Here is a 20,244-nt window from a genome sequence, read left to right on the forward strand (position 1 = left end):
AACAGTGGATACAGAATACCACATTAGCAGAAGTGCAGGTGAATATCTGGTTGATGTTGGAAGTCTTCTTGGGGCCTAGGACGGGGGTCGGGGTGGGAGGTGTAGGGGAGGGGGTACCACTTCCTGCGGTTGCAGGGAAAAGTGCCAGGTGTGGTGGGGCTGGAGGGGAGTATGGAACAGACAAGGGAGTCCCAGACAGAGCAGTCCCTCTGTAAAGCAGATAAGGGTGGGGAGGGAAACAAGTCTTTGGTGGTGGGGTCGGATTGCAGATGGCAGAAGTGTCGGAGGATGACACGTTGGATCCAGGGGTTGGTGGGGTGGTACATAAGAACGAGGGGGATTCTGTTTTGGTTGTTATTGCAGGAAGCGGGTGTGAGGGATGAGATGCGGGAAATGTGGAAGACACGGTCGAGGCCATTCTTGACCACTGAAGGGTGGGGGTGTGGAGAAGAGAGGTTGCAGTCCTTCTAAAACGAGGACATCTGAGATGTTCGGGAGTGGAATGCCTCATCCTGGGAGCAGATGCGGCAGAGGTGAAGGAATTGGGAATAGGGGATGGCATTTTTGCAGGAAGGTGAGCGGGAGGTGGTGTCTTCTAGATAGCCGTGGAAGTTGGTGGGCTTGAAATGGATATCTGGTTTGTGGCCTCCTCTACATCGGGAAAACCAATCGAAGGGTTAGGGAGCACTTTTCGGAACAACTACGCTGGGTTCACACTAAACAACTGCACCTCCCAGTTGCGAACCATTTCAACTCCCCCTCCCATTCCTCAGACGACATGTCCATCCTGGGTCTCCTGCAGTGCCACAATGATGCTACTTGAATGTTGCAGGAACAGCAACTCATATTCCACTTAGGAATGCTGCAGCCCAATGGTATCAATGTAGACTTCACAAGCTTCAAAATCTCCCCTCCTGCTACCGCATCCCAAAACCAGCCCAGCTTGTCCCCACCTCCCTAACCTGTCCTCCCTCCCACCTATCCCCTCCTCCCACCAACCTCATCCCACCCCATTGACCTGTCTATCCGAAAGGTCAGATAGGACTGACCTATCCTGTCCCTAACTCCCCACCTACACTCACCTTTACTGGCTCCAGCCCTGCATCTTTGACAGGTCTGTCTCCTCTCCACCTATCTTCTCCTCTTTCCATCTTCTATCCCTCTCTCCCTGTTTGTTTCAGATCCTCCACCCTCCACCATTTCTGAAGAAGAGTCTAGGCCCAAAATGTCAGCTTTCCTGCTTCTCTGATGCTGCTTGGTCTGCTGTGTTCATCCAGCTCTACACCTTGTTATCTCAGATTCTCCAGCATCTGTGGTTCATACTATCTTGAAATTCTCAATGGCTTTATTAATCTGCAGCCTTTAATCGAATAATGTGGAAGAAAAGGGGAAGAAAAGATGGGGTTTAAGAAGGTTTAATGACTATGGAGTAAATGGCTTGTCCCATGAACTTCTTGCACCACGATAGTCTGCTTCATCATTATGTCTGGTTCAATGGCAGGTGCATTTATTTGAAATAACACATAACATTCAAATGATGATACAAATACACATTGGCCATATAAAGCTCATATTTCTGTGATTCTATTAGTGTTGTGTTGCACAATGATGATGCAAAATCTACATATAAATCTGGAAATGAAAAGCTTGCCAGCAACAACATCTTCAAGCTACTACACTTTTTAAAATCACAATTATTAGAAATAAATACCTTTTGAAAATATTAGTTAATAATGTTGCATAAATACAGTGACTAGGCACTGAATTAAGTCCTTGAGTGTTATAGGAAACACTTTAAAACATTATTGATACCTATGCAAATATATTTTCGTAAGAATTGTCACAATATACTGTTAGCCCAGTTACAGAAGCAGAAATATTTCAAATATATTTGAAAATGCAATGTAACTGCATGCATATGAATCTAACAAAGACAGTTAAAGGCTTTTTCCTTTGGTTTCCACGTAATTCATAGCTTGCTGAAGGTATATTTCATTTCAGTTAATAATATGTTGCATGATTTTTTTAAAAGAAACAAATCCTTGATTATCTTTTTCAACACTCAAATGCAATCTGCTCCAGAGATGTGTCATAATGTGTACTAAAAGACTGATAAAAGATATTTACAAGAGTTAAGTTTACTTGAAATTCATCAAAATTAAAACTTCCCAATTGATAAGAACATTATTTTTTGTTAATGCAAGGGGGTTCTGGGGAAAGTGCAGATCACCTTTTAAACACACAGTCAACTTCTATTTACTATGAACACATGGCAAATGTTTTAACATCTGAAGGGTCAGATGTGGTCAATTCTCACTCGACTGAACACCCTTTCTGTAGCAACGAGCCAAATGCTCCTTTACCTTTTAACTGAACATTCTGGTCCTTTGATCTAAGACACCCGTCTCCTATTTCATAAAACTAAGGAGACCTATTTTCAAGGCAGCAAGGCTATCTATTTCAAACAAAACAGTCAACAAACTGTATTGCTTTAAATAGCACAAGATTTTCATACTCCATCAGCTGAGTTGCAGTCGACAGAATATTGAGGGGTATGCGACAGTCAAGACGACTAGGAAGCTGAGTAAAGTGGTCGGGTAGCACTGTTAATCTAATATGACTTTGATACAATAGTTGAGATAACTTTGGTTCAGAAGCTCAGGATGTAGAATCAGTTTGGGTAGAGATGTGGAGTAAAAGGGAACAAAGTGGGAGTGGTCCTAGACCCCATACAGTAAATATAATGGAGGATGAAGCCTACAAGACAAAATATTGGGTGCTTGTTATAAAGGGACAGCAATGATGTGGATGAGGAGTTCATAGGTTTCAGAGCAGCATGTTGTGGATCCAACCAGACAACACATCATATTAGGCTGGGTACTGTGTTAATGTTAGTGATCTCAGATTAAGGCATGTCATGGCAGAACAGATCACAATGTTTTAATTCTATATCCTGTATGAAAGGGAGCCACTGGGTTTAAATCTAGTATTTTAAACTGATATAACGGCAATTAGATAGGCATGAAAGCTGAGATACAGGCTAAGAAATAGATCACTTTGGCTGATACTTAAGGGGATAGTTCAGAATGAATATATTCTTACTATGAATAAAAATTCCAAGGGGAGGATCCACCATCTGTGATTAAGCTCAAGAAAGATTCAAACTTAAGGAAAAAGCATATAATTTCACAAAAAAAGGGTGGTAGAACAGATGACTGAACAGAAAGACAGAGAATGACTAAAAGGCTAATCAGGAGAAAGAAATTAGAATAGACAAGGAATCCAGCTGGAAATGAAAAATGGACTGCAAAAGTTTTTGCAGTGTCTGACACAGTAAACAGAAAATAAAGTGAGTTCTAACACCAAATAAGGAGTTGGAGATGAAATGAACAAATATTTTGCATCTGAGATAATGGGAACTGCAGATGCTGGAGATTCCAAGATAATAAAATGTGAGGCTGGATGAACACAGCAGGCCAAGCAGCATCTCAGGAGCACAAAAGCTGACGTTTCGGGCCTAGACCCTTCATCAGAGAGGGGGATGGGGGGAGGGAACTGGAATAAATAGGGAGAGAGGGGAAGGCGGACCGAAGATGGAGAGTAAAGAAGATAGGTGGAGAAGGTGTGGGTGGGGAGGTAGGGAGGGGATAGGTCAGTCCAGGGAAGACGGACAGGTCAAGCAGGTGGGATGAGGTTAGTAGGTAGCTGGGGGTGCGGCTTGGGGTGGGAGGAAGGGATGGGTGAGAGGAAGAACCGGTTAGGGAGGCAGAGACAGGTTGGACTGGTTTTGGGATGCAGTGGGTGGGGGGGAAGAGCTGGGCTGGTTGTGTGGTGCAGTGGGGGGAGGGGATGAACTGGGCTGGTTTAGGGATGCAGTGGGGGAAGGGGAGATTTTGAAACTGGTGAAGTCCACATTGATACCATATGGCTGCAGGGTTCCCAGGCGGAAAATATTTTGCATCTACCTTCATTAAAGAAGATACAAAAAAAAGGTAATAGCTGTAAAGCAGAAAAGCAGGAGCATGCTGGAAATATAAATGCCAGTGGTGCAGTACTGAGCAAACTGATTTGAGTTGTGGGCTGACAAGTTCTGGGGTGCTGTTGACCTTCAGCCCTACCGTCTTAAAACAGGTATTTAATGAGGTGTTACTTTTTCAACATTCACTATATTTCTGGAAGTCTGCTTCAGACTGGAAAGCAACAAATGTAACCCCTCTAATCAATAAGAGCACCAGGACACTGTAGACCAATACAGACAAGAGTCAGGGTAATAAAATGTGAGGCTGGATGAACACAGCAGGCCAAGCAGCATCTCAGGAGCACAAAAGCTGACATTTCGGGCCTAGACCCTTCATCAGAGAGCCAGCATGACAAGAGTCAGCATGAGTTTATGAAAGGAAAATCACATTTAACATATTTATTGGAATTCCTCAAAGGAGTACTATGTGCTCTGGATAGGGCTAATTGATGCCTTGTACTTGGATTTCTAGGAAGTATTTGACAAGGTGGCATATAAAAAGTTATTGTGTAAAGCAGACGCATGTGGTATAGGGAGTAAGGTCTAGGGAAATTTGTTAATCCAATCAGCCAGCCAGAGTATGCTAAAATGGTTCTTTTACTTTTGGTAGGATGTGATGAATGGAGTCCCCCATGGATCTGAGCTGCTCGACATTTTACAATTTATTTCAATGATTAGATGTGGAAGAGGAACAGAAGAGTTGTCTTATGAGGAAAGTCTGGACAAACTCGGCAAATATTCATGATAGTTTAAAATAGTGAAGGGTGGCTTGATTCAAGTGTTTAAGATCCTGAACAGTTTCGACAAGGCATGTGCAAAAATATGAGTGAAGCCTCAAGTAGGGGACACTGTTTTAAAACTAAGGGTCCTTTTACCACAAGAGATAAAGAGAATGTTTTTCTTTCTAAGGGTTGTTGGACTTTGGAACACTCAGGATGCAATGGAGGCAGGGTCAATTGAATATTTTTAAGGGCCAAGTACATAGGTTTTTGTTTGACAAGGGAATCAAAAGTTATCAGAAGTAAATGTGAGTGTGCAATTTGAAACACAAACAGATCAGCGCTAGTCTTATTAAAAACTCAAGATGCCAACCAGCCCATTTTTGCTCCTAATTCATTGGTTTGTGCTGTATATTGAAAGTGCAGTTGCCTCAATAGAATTTGTTTTGCTATAAAATGTCACTCAAATGACACATATTTCAATTAATCGTTTTCCAGCCAAAATTTGATATGTATCATGGCAGGTGTTCATTATATCAACAGCAGTTCCCAATCTTATATTGCTGACCTGCTTCCAAACCTCTATTTCCTTTTTCTTTTTCTTTTTAAAGTAATCTAGTCTTAAGTGATGACATATCAAAACCTACTCAAACAAAGTCTAATATCTGTGCCTCCCTCTTGCAATATAGCTCAATCACTGAAAATAGTTTGATTCTGACTACCTTACCCTATTTTTTCCCTAATAGGTTGGGAAGCTATTGGAGAGAATTTTTAGGGATATGATTTACACACATGTGGAAAAGCATGGCCTAATTAGTGACAGTCAGCGAGGCTTAGTGCAGGACAAGTCATGTCTTACTAACTTGATTTAAATTTTTCGAAGAGATGACAGAGGCAATCGATGAGGGTAGAATAGTGGATGTTGTTTACATAGACTCTAGTAAGGCTTTTCACAAGGTCCCTCATTGTAGCCTCACCCAGAAGATTAAGATGCATAGCATCTACACTGAGTTAGCCATTTGGATTCAGAAGTTGTGTCAGTGATAATGGGAACTGCAGATGCTGGAGAATCCCAGACAATAAAGTGTGAAGCTGGATGAACACAGCAGGCCAAGTAGCATCTCAGGAGCACAAAAGCTGACGTTTTGGGCGTAGACCCTTCTTAAATGTCAGCTTTTGTGCTCCTGAGATGATGCTTGGCCTGCTGTTTTCATCCAGCTTCACACTTTGTTGTCTTGGATTCAGAAGTTGCTTGCCCATAAAAGATGTAGTAATGGTGGAACAATGTTTTTCAGGTTGGAGATCGTGACTAGTGGTGTTCTGCAGGGATCCGTATTGGGGTCTCAACTAAAATGACTTAGATGAAAATGTAGATGGGTGGGTTAGTAAGATTGCAGACAATACAAAGATCAGTGGAGTTGTGGATAGTGTAGAAGGTTGTCAAAAGGATATAGCAGGATATAGATCAGTTGCAGAAACGCAAATGGAGTTTAAAATCAGGGTAAGTGTGAGGTGCTGAACTTTGGGAGATCAAATATTAGGGAAAAGCATAGTTAATGGAAGGGCTCTTAAACAGTACTGATGTGCATAAGGATCGTGGGGTTCAAGTCCATAGCTCCCTGTAAGTGGCCACACAAGTAGATAGAGTGGCAAAGGAGGTGTAAGGCGTGCTTGCCTTTATCGTCTGAGGAACTGAGTACAGGTGTCAGGATGTCATATTGTAGCTTTTAAGACTTTGGTTAGGGCACACTTGGAGTACTGTAATCAATTCTGGTCACTACATTACAGGATGGATGTGGAAGCTTTGGAGAGGTGCAGAATAGGTTTACCAGGATGCTGTCTAGATTACAAGGCATGAGTAATAAGGAGATGCTAGAAAAACTTGAGCAGTTTTCTCGAGTTGCAGAGGCCGATGGGAGACTTGATAGAAGTTTATAAAATTATGAGATGCATAGATAGGATTGACAGTCAGAATGTTTTTGAAATGTCTAATACTAGGGAGCACGCAGTTGAGGTGACAGGGAGAAGTTCAAAGACGACATTAGGGGCAGGTTTTTTTTTAATAAAGAGTGGCAAGTGTCTGGAACACACTGCCAGGGATGCTCGGGGAGGCAGAGATGATAAGGGCATTTAAGGGACTTTTAGATAAGTACATGAATATGCAAGGAATGGAGAGATATGGGCCAAGGACAAGCAGAAGGGATTAGTTTCATTTGGCATCATGTTCAGCACAACATCATGGGCTAAAATGCCTGTTCCTGAGCTATGCAATTCTATGTTCGAATATAAAACATCCCTAATAAATTTCTTCATGATCTGATAATTTCTAACTAAGCAGCCTGAATATTTCAAGTTTTTCTTTATATCTGTATACCATAGCCCAGGCAGCAGAGTGAATCAGTGCTGTCTCACTCTGGTCTCACAACATTGTTCCTATAGGGTGAAATCCAAAACTGCGAACAATATTTGATCTGTGTTTTTTCTAATGATCCTAACAGATATGCTGGAACATGTTGCATTCATAAGCACCTATGTGAAAACCAGTAAGTCAGATGTTATTAGAGATAGTAGGAACTGCCGATGCTGGAGAATCTGAGATAACAAGTTGTGGAGCTGTTGGCCCAAAACGTCAGCTTTCCTGCCCCTCTGATGCTGCTTGGCCTGCCGTGTTCATCCAGCTCTACACCTTGTTATCTCTGTAAGTCAGATGTTCATGACTTTATCCACTTGATGTGCTACTTTGTTTTCTTGCAAGCCAAAACACTCTGTTTTCTCGCAAGCCAAAACACTCTGTTTTCTCTTCTATAGTAATAGCTTTCCTCTGCTCAAATTGCAACAATTAGCTTAATTATAACAATATCTATTGCCTCATTCATTGACACAGTTAAATTGTACCAATTTTCTGTTCAAACCAAAGTCTTTGGCCACTTAAAAATTTTGTGTCATCGTCAGGGCCATTTGGTATGTCAGGGCCGTTTGGTATGTCACAGTGCAGGACAAGAACTGTAGCTCAAAAAGTACTTCAAGGGGACAACAGTGAGTCGTGGTGATGGGGCAAACAAAAGCACAGAAGCAGACACTTATATGAGGCAGTATAATTAGGGAGAAATAGCCTACAGTCAATAAAGAGAGACAGCTGATGCCATGGAAAGGGTATATATCTTACGGTGGCTGGAAACGAACTTTCAAAGGAAAGTAAATCAAGTTTTTGTAGGCTTTGGTGGAATCAATCACATGGACAGGAACCAAGAGGAGAACCTACTAAAGGAGCAGCAGGAGTTAAGACCTAAATTGAAAAGGAGGCCCTAGAGGATATAATTTTTGAATCGTTTCCTGAGCCATGTGAACACAGGCAGAGAAGCAGACAAATTAATACAATTAATGAGCAGCTAAAAGGCTGCCGAGGCGACTGTATCCTTCAAAAAGGATACAGTCATCAGTTCTAGGACAGGAAATAGGTAAACGCTCTACCCTAGTAAGATTATTAAAATTATTAACAGAGGTCTATAAAAGATGGTCAATGATAATCCAAGAGTTGGTTGATGGCAATCACTCACTAATAAGTACGATTGTCCATCTAGGAAGTTCCCTGTCACTGGTCATGGATTTTCTGGCTCAGAGCTGCATCTCCGACCACACATTTGACAGGTGTTTCTGGGAGGTGAGAGTGTCTCTTAATTTTGATGGCATTCCTTTCTCTTCTGTACTTCATCTTGCCAACAGATGACCTCCAAGTCAGTTTCTTCCAAATAAGTCCCCAATGCATTAACATCTATGCTACATTACTTTAGGTAAGGCTCTGGGGAGTCTTTGAAATGTTTTCTTTATTCTTCTCTCAATCAAGTGCCTTCCTTGAGCTGGGTGAAGAGGATTTGCTTTGGCATTTGGAACTCAGGCATTCCCACATGTGACAGGCTCAGCGGAATGAGTTTTGGATGATCATAGTCTTGAAGCTGATGCTACTGGCCGCTTCAAGGATACTGATGTTAATATGTCTGTTCACCCAGCTGATGCAGAGAATCCGTCTCAAAACAGCATTGATAGTACTTCTCAAGGGCATTCTGGTGACATCTGTATATCGTCCAAGTTTCAGAAACATATAGAAAAATTGGAAGGATGACTTTGTTATACGTAGTAATCTTGGTATCAGCATATTCTGTGAGGATTCTCAAGCTTAAAGGGGAGTGCGAAGGCAGCACTTGCAGATTGGATGTGATGTTGAATCTCAACATTGATGTCAGCCTTGGATGGTAAGGGAAATGCTCCACGTTTAGGAGAATTTCCTTGTTGATTTCAATGGAGGGGTGGACCAGAGTTTGATCTGGGAACATTTGGTAAATAATCTGAGTCTTCTTGAGGTTGAAGCTGAGCCTGAGATCAATTCTTTGGTGTGCTTTGGCAAATTAATTTAGCAAGGTTTGAACATTCTCTTTCAATAGAGTAGAGAAGACATTGTCACCCACATACTATAGTTCCAAAAGTAAGGTTAGTATTGTTTCCTTCTTCATTTCAACCAGTTTTCCATCCATTCTATAGACAATGTCCATACCACTGGGAAGCTTGTTCTTGACAAGAAGAAGAATGGTGGCAAAGGTGGAGAAAAGGGTGAGAGCAATGACACAACCCTGCTTGACCCCGTCTCGACTTCAAAGAATGTACTCACAGTACCTTTTGTGAAGACCATCACTGGCATCTTCCCACAGAGATGACATTGATAATTTTCACTGGACAGTCGCCATTTCACAGGGGTCTTCCATAACACTTCCTGACTGATTCAATCAAGGAAGACCATGTAGAGAGATTGGTGTTGCTCCTGGCAGTCCTCTTGATTTTCACTGCTCAGCAACTCCATGTCCATCGTTCAGTTGGAAGTCACAATAACTTTTAGGAAGGATTTTCTCAAGAGACTGGGAGAAGGCATTCAGCGAGGATTTGGGCAATGATCTTCCCGGCAATGGAGAGCAGAAAGATTCCTCAGTAGTTCCCATATTCCATTGCTTCTTTTCTTGATGACAATGTAACCATCAAGGTAATGCAAGAGCTAATCCTACTTAAAATCAGTTAAAACATCTGTATGGCAATCTAATTATAAAACGGGGGTGGTGGAAGCATTCATCTATTCGGAAGAAGTAGAGATCAATGCTAGCACAGTATATCACGTACACAAAGCAGTGCAGAAGTTTAATGAGCTCCTTCAACAGCACTGTCCAGCCTGAAACCTCTACCAGCTAGAAAACAGCAGCAAACATGTTGCAATCCCATCACCTGCATGTCTTCTTCCAAGTTAAAAGATGTCCTGACTTAGATACATGACAGTCATTACTTCGTCATTGAACTAAAATCCTGCAGATCACTCTCTGATGGATGCGTTGTAACTACACTACATGTATTGTATTGGTTCAAGGTGTTAGTTACCCATCACCACCTAGCAGGAAATTAAGGAGGGGCAATAAATGCCAGATTGCCAGCAACGATGATATCCGATGAGTAAACGAACATAATTGATCCAGTTTCAATACATGTAAGATCAATATATTAGTTTCTTCTGTACAAAGGGTCAATTTTGCCCAATGTCCAGGTTTCTTGTCTCAAAGCACAAACATTAATTCTGATATAATTACCCTGTTCAGTGTGTGATGAGATGTGCCTGTAAGACTGAGTTGTTCTGCCCTGTTTCTCTTGAGGACAGATGTTGTAAACCTGGTGCCACAGTGTCTGCTCAATGGAAAACAGAGTAAATAGCTTTGAGATCTTTTTTCAGACAATAAAAGTATGAGTGGGTGCAGCCAGGCTCTCTCAGGCCCAGGGTTTTAATTTCTGCTTTCAGTTGTTAAAGTTGGTGTTTCTTGGAATTGAACTGTTAGACACAGCTCTCTCTGCTGCTCGATTAATTCTGTCAGTGTTCCTTCTGCTGGACTGGCGAAGATAGTAAGTGAGGAAAATCTGCCTTTGCCAAGGGTGCTGCTATATTGGAACAGTTGATGAGCAGAAGTTAAATTACACATAATTTTGTTAAGTATTTTGATGGAGTTAAAATGGTACCAATTCTTTGTTTTTTTAAAAATATTTTAACTGCGGTGTAAGAATAAAGTGTTTTGCTTAAAGCTTACTAGTTTGACCAACTGAATCACATCTGGAACCCACTGCCTTACACTTGCCGTTAAATAAGATAAAAGTTGTGCTCTGGGCAATCTTCTTGTAATGTTTTGCGAGGGTTTGGTCTCGTCATTAACAAGTGAGTTTGATCTGTACACATTTATGGAAACAAACTCAGTAGCAATTCATTGTGTTCAATGCAGAGTTTGTCGTAACTCTGGGTAGTATGCTGAAATGAAGGTCCACTATTCTTGAAGGCATCACAAATATGAAAAGATTTAGTCAAACAGTGCAAAGTCCCCAGTTTACCTGACTGACGAATCTGTGTTAAAAGAAAACATTCACCAGATGTTTGTACGTAACAAGCAACTATTCAATCCAAACATATTATCTTTAACTAATGATAATTAGGGAACAGAAATTGCTAACCATTAACTCTGTAATATAAATCTTTAACCTTTCTTAAACTACCCCCTTCACCAAGATAGAAAGACAAATAAAGATAGCCAAGTAATGAATATTCAAGGGTGGAAAACAAAAAACAGGCAAATACAGTTCGATAGCACTGGTTGGGACCCAGGAGTTGTTGTGTTGTTGTTATCTAGCTTCTTTCATCAACAATCCCTTTGCCCGTCTACCTTTTTACCCCCTCTCTCCAGGCTCTATCCCCATCTATAAAATCACACCCCTCATCCCCAACGTCAGCATAAATATAATACTTTCCTAGATACTTCCAGTTCTGAAGCAGGGCCACGACTCAAATATCTGTTTTCTCTCCACAGATGCTGTCAGACCTGTTGAGTCTCTCTAGCGATTTCTGTTTTTGATTTTTTTTCAGATCTCCAGCATCTGCAGAACTTTGTATTATTATAGCAATATTTTTGCTCAGTTTCTTCTAATTACTTTTAATCCTTTCCTGTTGTCGCAAGGTTGATTGCACATGGATGCCCTATTTGATTCACTGATTGTGAATTCTTCAACTATTTTTAAAGGCATTTTATCCCTCCTCTAACAAGAGACCTGTAAAGCAAGATGACTGAAATACAGCTAGTATTGGTACTGGAGATTTTGTGATACAGGCGATACAGACAGAAAAAGATTTATTTTGCTGTTTTCTCTTTGCAGATTGCGCAGCTCTCTGTTGCACTTTCCCACACAATCCATGGTCACCTGGTCAGAAGCCAAACAAAACATTGTTGCCAAATGACTGTACTTCAGTTCTGCTTTTGCTCTCCTTGTTCCAGGAAATTTACAACATAGCATACAACTCACAGTGTAAAAATAAAGAAAACTAAAAGATATCGTCTTTACGTACACCAAAAATTTCAAAAATGCATTTCATCATTGTGATTCAGTCCGAATTGACTCCAATGTCTAACTTAATGGAGTACTTGGTCTCTCCTACTTTTGTAATAAAGTTCAAACGTTATTTTAGTTCTTCAATGTTTCTGCCTTCTTAGCCCTGGCAGGCAATTATACTGCTAATTTACTTGCCAACTCAATCAACTTGATTTTTCTGATCTCTTGTAAATTCTTCTGGTTCACCTATTAACAAGTAGTCTTTTGTAGTTTTCAGTGCATCTTATTTATGCTTCGTATAAGATGGGGTGTTTCCTTTTATCCCTTTATTATTTAGCAACTTCTAAAATCCAATCTTACATTTTCCTAGCCATGTACCTCAAAACTTTGCCACAACTCAATGGGGTAGTTCTCTGGGAATCAAGCCCCACTATTCCTGGATTGGTCACAAATGTGAAAAAAAAATTAGAAAAACTATCCAAAAGACCCCAAATAAAAAACGAAATTCCTGGAAAACTCAGCAGATCTTGCAGCATCTACGGAGAGAAAGCAGAATTAACGTTTCGGGTCCAGTGGCCCTTTTACAGAACTTCTTCAGAGTTAACAAAATGTTTCCTCTGCTTTCCCTCCACAAAAGCTGCCAGACTACTGGCTTTTCCCCGGCATTTTTTGTTTTTATTTCATAATCCCAGGATCTGTAGTTCTTTGATTTTTTTTAAAGCCAAAATCCCTAGTCTGCCTAAACTGAGATTAAAACATTCAAGGTTTCTGTGCTTAATGTGAAGTGATTATTTTCATTCAGGGGCAATTAGTGAGTAAGAATTGCTAACTATTAATTCTATTATCTAAACTTTGCCCTTTCTTAAACTTTGTTCTTCACACATAGTCACAAAAAGACAGGCACGACAATGAGATAAAGGATGGAAAATTGAAAATAGAACAGTGAAACATAGCAAAAACACCTGATGTTGATGAGCTGTTTCGCTTGGTTTCTTTCCAATTCTTGTGGGTCTTTGCTATTGACATAAGGTTGCTTGCACACTAATATGCGCTTTGAATCACTGACTCAAAATTCGACCTTTCACTGCCTTTAAAGGCTTTTGATGGTCAGTGTAGACTTGGTGGGATGAAGGGTCCCTTATCATGCTGTCCTACATTCTATATGTTTAACAGGGGATTTGCAAAGAAAAGTGAGTAGAATACAGTTATATTGTGAACAGCTGACTGTTTCTGGAGACTGTGCATCAGAAAAAGTTTTTTTGGATATTTATTCTTTTCAGACTGGGTGGCTCTCTGTTGCTCTGTCCCTACACAATCCATGATCACCTGGTGAGGAGCCAATCAAAACATTGTTACCAAATAATTGTGCCTCAGTTCATTATCCATTGGTTCTGTTGTATCTGCATGACAGGGAAATGCAACATTGTATAAAGCTGAATGTACTCCAGCAAACATGATTTTAAATAGTGTAGCCATTTCCTTACTTCCTTTATTGGTTTATGCAGCATCTTTGCTTTGCTGGTCCACAGTCTAAACAAAAAGGAAATTGAAAGATGCAGACTTTCAGGGTGGTCTGGCAGCTTAGGGGGTTAGCACTGCTGGCTCACAGTGCCAGGGACCATTCTAAATTGTCCACAGGCTTTAGGGATGTGTATGCAAGGAGCATTAGCTCTGGGAAATGCAGGGTTTCAAGGATAGGGTAGGAGGATGGTTCTGGGTGGAATGCTGTTCAGAGGGTCGGCATGGACTTGTTGGGTTGAACAGCCTGTTTCCACACTGTGGGGATTCTATGATTTTATTCTATGAACTTGAAGCAAATATAAGGAAATATCAAGTTTACATCTACCCATGAAGTTAACCAAGCTGTTTAATTAGGTTTTAAAAAACGTACACCTGCAAGCCATGAAGCACCATAGCACACAATGCTACAGACCAACTGCTAGACAATAGGGCTAGAGTAAATGTGTATATTTGATGACAGGCATGGACATGATGGGGCAAAGAGCTTATTTCCATGTTAACAATGTGTGACTTTAAGAATAAATATTACATACTGTCATCATGGTTGAAAATTCCACCAAATTATCAATAATAATGAAAAGACAAGATTACCTTTTCACAATCATTTTCAGTGAATTTGTTAAGTAGACGTGTTCGTTGTTGACCCTTCAGATTTCTCAGCATGGAAGACAGAATTGAACAAACATGCTCTATAAAATAAAAAAATGTAGCATTAATGCTTCACTAATTGACCTTAGGCATTATAAAATGGGAAAACTATTTATGATTAGGTTTACAAACAATTGAGAAATTTCAAACATACAACTCTCAACTTTCCCTTCATGTTCAACTTAGATGGTTAGAACGTGAAATTAAATGCCAGGTTTATGGGTTTATTGTGATCTGTCTGCTCAGTGTGTAGCATCTCGTTCTGGAAGTCTCTTCCTTTTGCTGATACTACAAAGCTTGGTGCCACTGAGTTAAAGTCTTCAGCAAGACATGCACTGAGAATTGTGAAGTCAATGGAAATTGCCTGAAACTTTGCTGCATATGAAGATGATGCAGGGGAATGGATCTCCCTAGTTTGTTCAACAGAGAGCTGGGCATGAGTTTAACAGTCAAAATGGCCTGCTTTTGTGTCATTATGATCATAACATTACCATGTACTATTCATGGTTTGTGATTTAATCATAATGGTCATGAAACAAAATGACAACTTTTGCTGGGAAATGCCTGAAACATTTTTTATATGGAGAATGAACAATCAATCTCACAGACAGGTATGTTTTCAATAGTTTGATCCATGCCACTGACCTTTACGGATGGAGTGTAGAGAATTTAGGGAAATAAATAGCAACACCTCGAAAAATGTCCATATTACAAGGTGGTTGTGCTGGACGTCTTAAAATGCACAGAAGTGGATAAATCCCCAGGACCTGATCACGTGTACCCTAGAACTCTATGGTAAGCTAGGACAGTGATTGCTGGGCCCCTTGCTGAGATATCTGTACCATCAATAGTCACGGATGAGGTGCTGAAGGACTGTAGTTTGGCTAACATGGTGCCACTATTTAAGAAAGATGGTAAGGAAAAGCCAGAGAACCATAGACTGGTGAGCCTGACACAGTATTGTTGGAGGGGATCCTGAGGGTTTACATGCATTTTGAAAGACAAGCACGGATTAAGTAGAGTCAACATGACTTTGTGCATGGGAAATTGTGTCTCACTGACTTGATTGTTACTACTTCACAAAAAGTCAAAGAGGATTGATCAAGGCAGAGCGATGCGCATAAGCTATACAGACTTCAGTAAGGCATTCGACAAGTCTACGCATGATAGTCAGGTTAGCAGTTCGATCACATTGAATACAGGGAGAACTAGCCATTTGGATACAGAACTGGCTTGAATGACAGAGGGTGGCGGTGGAGGGGGAGCTTTTCAGACTGGAGGCCTGTGAGCAGTGGTGTGCCACTAGGATCGGTGCTTGGTTCATGGCATTTTGTCAATTAAATAAATGATTTGGATGTGAACATAGGAGATATGGTTAGTAAATTTGCAGATGACCCCAAAATTGGAGGTGTAGTGGACAAAGGTTACTCAGAGTACAACAGGATCTTGATCAGATGGGCCAATGGGCCTAGGAGTGGCAGATGGAGTTTACTTTAGATAAATGAGATGCTGCGTTTTGGAAAGGCAAATTCGGGAGGACAAATACACTTAATGGTAAGGTCCTGGGGTGTGTGGTGAATATGAAAAACCTTGGTGTGCAAGTTCATTGTTCCTTGAAAACAGAGTCACAGGTAGACTGGATAGTGAGGGTGGTGTTCAGTATGCTTGCCTTTATTGGCCAGTGCTTTAACTATAGGAAGTGGGAGGTCATGTTGCAGCTGTAGATGATAATTGTTAGGCCAATTTTGGAATACTGCATTGAATTTTGGTCTCCCTGCTACAGCAAAGATGTTGTAAAACTTGAAAACGTTCAGAAAAGATTTACATGAACGTTGCCAGGGTTGGTGGGTTTGAGCCAAAGGGAGAGGTTGAATAGTCTTGGTCTATTTTCCCTGGAGCTTCAGAGGCTGAGGAATTATCTTACAGAGTTGTATAAAATCATGAAGTGCATGGATAGGGTGAATAGCCAAGGCCTTTTCCATGGGGAGGGGGAGCCCAAAACTAAAGGGTGTTAGGGCTGCCCAGGACTGAACCGCAAAAGATAGCCAATGGCTGCCCATGGTGAATGCAGCAGTACTTGGCTGGCAATAGTTAGAGCACTTGGAAAAATATTTGCTTAATGTAGCCTTTTCAAGTATATCAATAGCAGCTCTGTAGACTCAAGGTCACCAAACAGAGATGGAATATATAGCTGTATGAGTACAGCTACACTACGAGTAGGTTTTAGTTAAGATCCTTCAAGTAATCACAGATATAGATTCCAAAGTAGTTATAGATTCATCTACATACAAAATAATTACTAAAAGCTTTACAGCATAAGATTTAAGCCAGACAGTAAAAGCAGCCTTCATATCATTACAGGGAGATAACAGAGTATGGTAATACCATGAAACCACGAAGGACCACCAGCCTGTCCATCTCTTTGTCATTCAGTGATATGATTAACTTAATTGAAAATACATTGAAATTGCTGAGTGCAGTAGTACCTCTTTGGGGTTAAAGATGATCAACAGTTAAACTGTGTACACAACAGCAAGTGAATTGCTGAGGCAAGGTCGGATTATATAAGATGTTTTACCACAGATCCAATTAGAAAGGGATAACTCATCACTGCTGACCACTAGTGAGCCGATGGGGGTGGTGGGGGGTGGGGTGATAATTGTGCACTCCAAGTTTGAACTGTAAAAGACATTCCGAAACTTTTTGTGCCTTTTTGCTCTAGAGAAATGAAGCTGCACAGAAGATAAACCTGCAATAAAGGTTACCTGAAACTACCCTGTGACTGTGACTCGGACTGTCACTGGAAACTATGAGATCTAACAAAGAGCATAAGTGTAAGGTGCAAGGGGAAAGATTTAAAAAGGGACCTACGCAGCAACTTTTTCACACAAAGGGTGGTGCATGATTATAATGAGCTGCCAGGAGTAGTGGTGGAAGCTGGTACATTACAACATTTTAAAGGCACCTGGACAGGTAGGAAGGGTTTAGAGGGATATGGGCCAATTGTTGGCAAATGAGACTAGATTTACTGAGGATATCTGGTTGGCATGGATGAGTTGGACCAAAGGGTCTGCTCCCGTGCTGTACGTGTCTATGACTCTATAAATGTTTGTTCCAATCCTTTGAGTTTAGCCAGGTTAAAACACTTAATTTCTACACCCGATGCTTCTGCATTGGTCTGCTAGGAGTGTGCTGATTTAGTGAAATGGAATATGAAATTTGCCTTCAAATGACCTGGATGGTGATCGTTATTTCTTTACAACTCATTTTGTGGGTTGTTTTCTTCATTCATTCATGCAATAAGAGCGATGTTGGCTAAACAGCATTTAGTGGCCATCCCGAATTACCCAAAGGGCAGTCGTGAGTCAACCACATTGCTGTGGGTCTCGAGTCACATGTAGGCCAGACTAGGAAAGGATGGCAGTTTCCTTCCCTAACACGACATTAATGAACCAAATGGGTCTTTCCAACAATTGACAATGGACTCATTGTCATCATTAGACTCTGAATTCCAGATATCTATTGAATTCAAATTCCACCATTTCCTGCGGCAGATTTTGAACCCAAGTTGCCAAGATATTACCTGGGTCTCTGGATTAACAGTCCAGCAATAATACCCTTGTGAAAATGGAAGAATGGAGTTGAGGGGGGCAATGGTGGTGGTGGTAGGACTATTCACGCCACCTCCTCGGATTCAGAATGGATGATCTTCGTCACTTTCCTCAAAAACTCAATCAAACTTGTAAGACAAGATCTCCACACACAAAGCTATGCTGACCATCCCAAGTAAGTCCATAAGTCCATTCTTTTCTAAATGCAAATTTCCCTAACACTGATGCAAGGCTCACAAGCTTATAATTTCCTGGATTATTCCTGTTGCCGTTCTTAAACAAAGGAACAACACTGGTTGTTCTCCAGTCTTCTGGGACCTTGTCTGTGGCGAAAGAGAATATAAAGATCTCTGTCGAGGTCCCAGCAATCTCATTCTTTGTTCCCTCAGTATTTTGGGATGGGGGCTTATCTACCTTCATGTTTTTCCATGACACCCAAATATCCCCTTCTTAATATCAACATGATCTAGAATATCAACAAACCCTCCCTAATATCACCATTATCCATGTCTTTCTCTTTGGTAAATACTGTTGAAAAGTACTAATTATGGACCTTAATCATTTCCCCTGGCTTCATGCGTAAATTCCCTCCTTTCCCGAACTCCCCTTTTACTTCTGACATACATATAAAATGCAGTGAAATTCACCTTCACCTTCCTTTCAACACTCCTAATTCCTTCTTGTTTTCTCTGCTTCCTTTATAATGCTCAAAAGCCTTGTCTGATTTCAGTTTCCTAAACCTTACGTAATCTTTTTAGGTGTATGATCACAATTTGTCTATATTTTACTCTTTAAATATTTAATAATTCCATGAAAAATTTATGATGCTCACATATGTTCTTTTAAATAGGTTACCTCAAATAAGCAGGATCACTACATCGCATGTAGAACAAAATCTAAATGCCAACCATTATCCTGGATTGGCTTTTGTTTTTAAAACTTTGACAGTCATGTTCAGAAGAGTCAATTTGCAAAGCTGTACATCAGAGTCGTTCCATAAATAATTACAACAAATTAAAATTTGATACTTCATGAAGTTAGTGAGTCCACTTATTTAAAAAGTTCAGCACTGTGAGATGGCCTTTAACCCAGAAGCAGTAACAGTATGGAACATCCATAATTACTTCAAAATGCTTGGCAAATGTGCAATTGTTTTCTTAAAAAAAAGCATCTGGAAAAGAATTTTAAGGCTGCCTAAGGGGATTACATACTTGCTGAATGAGAGACACTGGCAATCTGGTGACACTTGACTTGGGAATCAGTACCAATGGGAAGTTAAAATGTAGGGACCGCGATAAACAAAGAGGAAAGAGGAGAGCTGAAAAGAAATGGCAGGCAGCAAGCTGAAATGGGGATTTGGATTCGTTTTAACATTCCAGAAGGTTCTGGAAAAAAGCTTGCCAGTTTATACAGGATTTTAATATGTAGGTTGGAGGTCCAAACTCTATGCATAAGTTGTTGGATGTAGCAAATCAATGAAGTTTGCTAAAGAAATGAACTACAACTCTGGTCAAAGAAGAGTTGGGAAGAATTATACAGATGAAAATGGAGCCAACCAGGTGGAGTGGTCTATCTTGTTTGTACTGGGTGTTCCATCTATAATTTATAGTTTATATCTACTGTGAGTTGTTGTACAATCTATGTTGATTTGGAGATATTAACTTGAAAGGTACAAAAATGAATTCTTGGTCATTTGGGGGTCATTTGGTAAACTTGTTCTTTGATTTAGATCCCAATGGGGATAGTAATAACTAGTTATTTGTTGCTTTTCAAATACATTGCAGGCTTTCCATTTAACATAGATCAATGTGCACATTCTTAATGCTGATATTGCAAGCGTATTTCATAATCGATGATTGTAACTCCATCACTTGTAGAAATACTATGTTCTGTCATGCTTCAAATGCTTAAACATGGTGCTATGATCTAGTTAGGAACTCCTAACATCTTTAAAAAGGGAAAGCTAAAATACATTATTTTAGCCAGGAAAAATTTTAACTTATTTTTAAAAAACTGTGACCGTACATAAAACTAATTAAATGAAGCAAACATGAGCAAATTAACACTACAATTTAAGTCATTTAAATAACAGAATCCCTACAGTGTGGAAACAGGCCCTTTGGTTCAACAAGTCCACACTGACCCACAGAGCATCCCATCCAGTCCCATTCTCTTGTAAACCTACCCATCCCTGAACATTATGGGCAATTTAGCATGGCCAATTCACCTAGCCTGCACATCTTTGGACTGTGGGAAGAAACCGGAGCACCCCGATGAAAGCCACACAGACAAGGGGAGAACGTGCAAACTTTCACACAGACAGTTTCCCGAG

General features: G+C 40.5%; 1 protein-coding gene across 1 annotated transcript in view; it reads right to left on the bottom strand.

Moving 5' to 3' along the window:
• Positions 1–20,244, bottom strand: part of ctnnbl1 (catenin, beta like 1) — a 157,140-nt gene that overhangs the window by 34,659 nt on the left and 102,237 nt on the right. Inside the window, exon 12 of the mRNA XM_048550467.2 lies at positions 14,245–14,342. Within this exon, the coding sequence (XP_048406424.1) occupies positions 14,245–14,342 (98 nt within the window). The remainder of the gene's footprint in view (positions 1–14,244; positions 14,343–20,244) is intronic.

This window comes from Stegostoma tigrinum, chromosome 19 (assembly GCF_030684315.1).
Source record: "Stegostoma tigrinum isolate sSteTig4 chromosome 19, sSteTig4.hap1, whole genome shotgun sequence".
NCBI lineage: Eukaryota > Metazoa > Chordata > Chondrichthyes > Orectolobiformes > Stegostomatidae > Stegostoma > Stegostoma tigrinum.